Consider the following 3,079-nt stretch of genomic DNA (forward strand, 5'->3'; position numbering starts at 1 on the left):
CATCGAAGTCATCACCACTGTCTTGGTCTGTATAGACCTCTACTCCGGCCAAAGGCCGTTTCTCATTAGCAGGCGGTACAGACTCATGCGAAGCCATCTTAGAAGTACTCTCCCCACAGACGGCGCCAAATGTTTCGAGGTTTTTTGTGTCCCTCGGGAGAGTTACAACACCAAGACTGGATTCTGGACGCCTGTTACTGCAAAACAACGGGAAACTCCGGTTGGATGGAGTTCCGCCTCCGACGATCAAGTTAGAACGTGTATGGAGTCTGTAAAAAGTGCGGAAAGTAAAGTATCTTCTCGGATTCCGAGAGAATATCTGCAATTAATGATTGCTCTGGTTTTGTGAATATTTATGAATGTGTCCCATGATGGGAACATCTCCCTATTTATAGAGTCTCGAAATGCGTGCCGCCATCCTAGGTTACTGAAACCTAGGAATGGTGGGCTTCCTTGGGAATTGGGCCAGAAAGGCCGCCATTTTTCCCAATCATTAGAGATGCCACGTGTTAGCAGGGGATTGGTTCTCTGGGAACCTCTCCTGAAGTGTCACCTTGCCATTGGACCACGTGTTCTGGGTAAAAATACCCAAAACAGATCTAGCTCAATATTTTTGACCATGGAAATTGCCTCTTCATTGACCACGACTTCCATCATTATACCATTCATAATGAAGCCCCCTCTTCATCACTTGAAAAGCCTTCTTCGTTAGTTACTTCCTCAAACCACATAGAGTGATGTGCATCATGCTCTCAAAAGAACTTATATACAAAGTATATATATATATATATATATATATATATATATATATATATATATATATATATATATATATATATATATATATATATATATATATATATATATATATATATATATATATATATTAAAAAAGAGACAAATTAAAAAAGAGACAATTTAAAACATAAACTTATCTCATCTTTATTCAATTAAGCATTAATAAGTAAAAAGAACGTACAAATGTAAACACGAACAAACACATAGAAATAAGTTTTGATAAACAAATATACAAAAGCATGATAAAAAGAACATACAGGAGTGACGACTTTACATACGTCGCCTACACCTTAATGCACGCCGATGAAACTTATTACAATATGTGAAATGAAATACCAACACAAACATACATAACTCCGTAAAGGTTATAATTATGCAGGATAAACCTCAATAATAGACCTCGACCCTAAAATTGGTAATATGTTGTAGTCACAAAAACCAGCCTTATCGAACAGTGATTTCCATTGTTGTTCAGTCCTTTCTTTTTCTCCAAAAAGGTACAACATATGAACATCCGCTAGTAATTGGGATTCAAAGTGAATTATATTGTCAGTTGGGATCCCAACCACCATATCTATAATCAGCAACTTTCCCCCTTTCTCTCTACTAGGAATTGCTTCTTTACACTTTTTAAGTATCTTTATGCAATTTTCATCACTCCAGTTGTGCAATATCCACTGCAAAATAGATTTCAAGTTTGGTTACCGATGAGGAAGTACTAATAATGTATATTTGTTATATATTGACTAGAATATAGTAATATTAAAACATAGTAATAGTACATGAAAAAAGAGAAATAAGTGACGTGGATCATTCCATCACTTGAAAAGAGAGAAAATCTTAATTCACATGTAAAAGTAGTTAAAACCTTTTATTTTATTTTTTTTAACGAAAGAAGTAGCTAAAACTTTAATAATGAAGCACCTACATAAATTCACATGGTCTTTTACAAAAAGAGGAACTTATGCCCAACAACATAAAGAAGAAAATGGAGGCTTGGATTTTTTCTTTAAGAAAATATTAAAGCGTAATTTGCAATTATAATGTACCTAGATGACAAAGTTGACTAGAACTACACTTTTCTCATTTATTAATACACTTCATGAGTTCATGGTGTAAGAAAATACTTGTATATTCTACTATATAAAATAATAAATGAAAATGGATGTGCTAATAGTATTTTACCTTGAGTAGGATGACTTGAGCATTAGGAATAGCTTGAAACATGTCACCTGCGACGTATGTCAAGTTTGCTGTTTCATGTACTTGTAACTCGTTCACTACATGTGGTTGATCAAACACGATACAATTCATCTTAGGATAAGCCTTAGCAATGGCCTTAGCCATAGTACCATTACCTCCACCAACATCGAGGAGTGACTCAACACCGTGGATTAAGCCTTCAAATTCATCACTAGCCAGCAACAAGTTCGCGATCAATTGAGAATCACTTGCCATGGCTTGGTTGAATATGCCATTGAGTTCGGTATCATAAGGCATGCCTTTGTATAAGTGCATTCCTTGAGAAATTTGGAAAGGAGACTCACAAGATTGGTCTTGGTTTCGAAACCACAAAGCTAAATGATGTGATGGCTCAGTTGAAAGTGGAGTTACCCCTATACGAGTTAAGGGTGCTAGGGTTAGAGGGTGATCTTCTAAAAGTAGTTCGGAGTTTAAGGTAAGATCATATGCTTCTTCTCTAGTCCCTAAAATTTGGATAGTGTAGACATTGGAGTGAACAAGAAGGCGCATCAATTGGTGTAAGGATGAAGCCTTGTTTGGATGGATCGAAAGAGAATTAGCTAGCTCAATAAGAGTCATGGGTTTACCATGCTTTTTAATGGCATCTGAGATGCCTAGTTCAACGGCACACTTTAAAGCCATGGAATTTAGGAAAGATAAACCACGGTTCCATACATGTGATATTGCATCTAATAGCTCTTTTTTTGCTTGTTGTTTGGAATTTTTATTTGGTTCCATTTTATATAATTGCTATACACAATATTTTTACTTGGTGTAATAGAAATGCATGTACATATATATATATATATACTTCCTATGCTTTTTTTCTCCACACCTACATAAAATTGAATATATTATCTTCTAATTATATGTTATTTGGTTGCGTGCTTTATATTTAAACAGTTGATACACCTATGATATCATTTCTTGCGTTAATTTTTCTATTCTATGGTGCACGTGGGTGCTCCTAATTAATTAGACCTTGTAAATGTACCGTCCAACTCAATACGTGATAAATGTACCCGCAATTAATTCGATT

General features: G+C 35.2%; 1 protein-coding gene across 1 annotated transcript; it reads right to left on the reverse strand.

Annotated features, from left to right (window-relative positions):
* Window positions 1–917: 917 nt before the first annotated feature.
* On the reverse strand, window positions 918–2,800 carry LOC110692079 (trans-resveratrol di-O-methyltransferase-like). Its single transcript, XM_021869066.1, has 2 exons — window positions 1,984–2,800; window positions 918–1,475 (listed from the first exon to the last, which is right to left on the reverse strand). The coding sequence occupies exons 1-2, from the start codon at window positions 2,776–2,778 to the stop codon at window positions 1,170–1,172; spliced, it is 1,101 nt and encodes a 366-aa protein (XP_021724758.1). The 5' UTR covers window positions 2,779–2,800; the 3' UTR covers window positions 918–1,169.
* Between the last annotated feature and the right edge of the window lie 279 nt (window positions 2,801–3,079).

Source organism: Chenopodium quinoa, unplaced genomic scaffold, assembly GCF_001683475.1.
Source record: "Chenopodium quinoa cultivar QQ74 unplaced genomic scaffold, ASM168347v1, whole genome shotgun sequence".
NCBI lineage: Eukaryota > Viridiplantae > Streptophyta > Magnoliopsida > Caryophyllales > Amaranthaceae > Chenopodium > Chenopodium quinoa.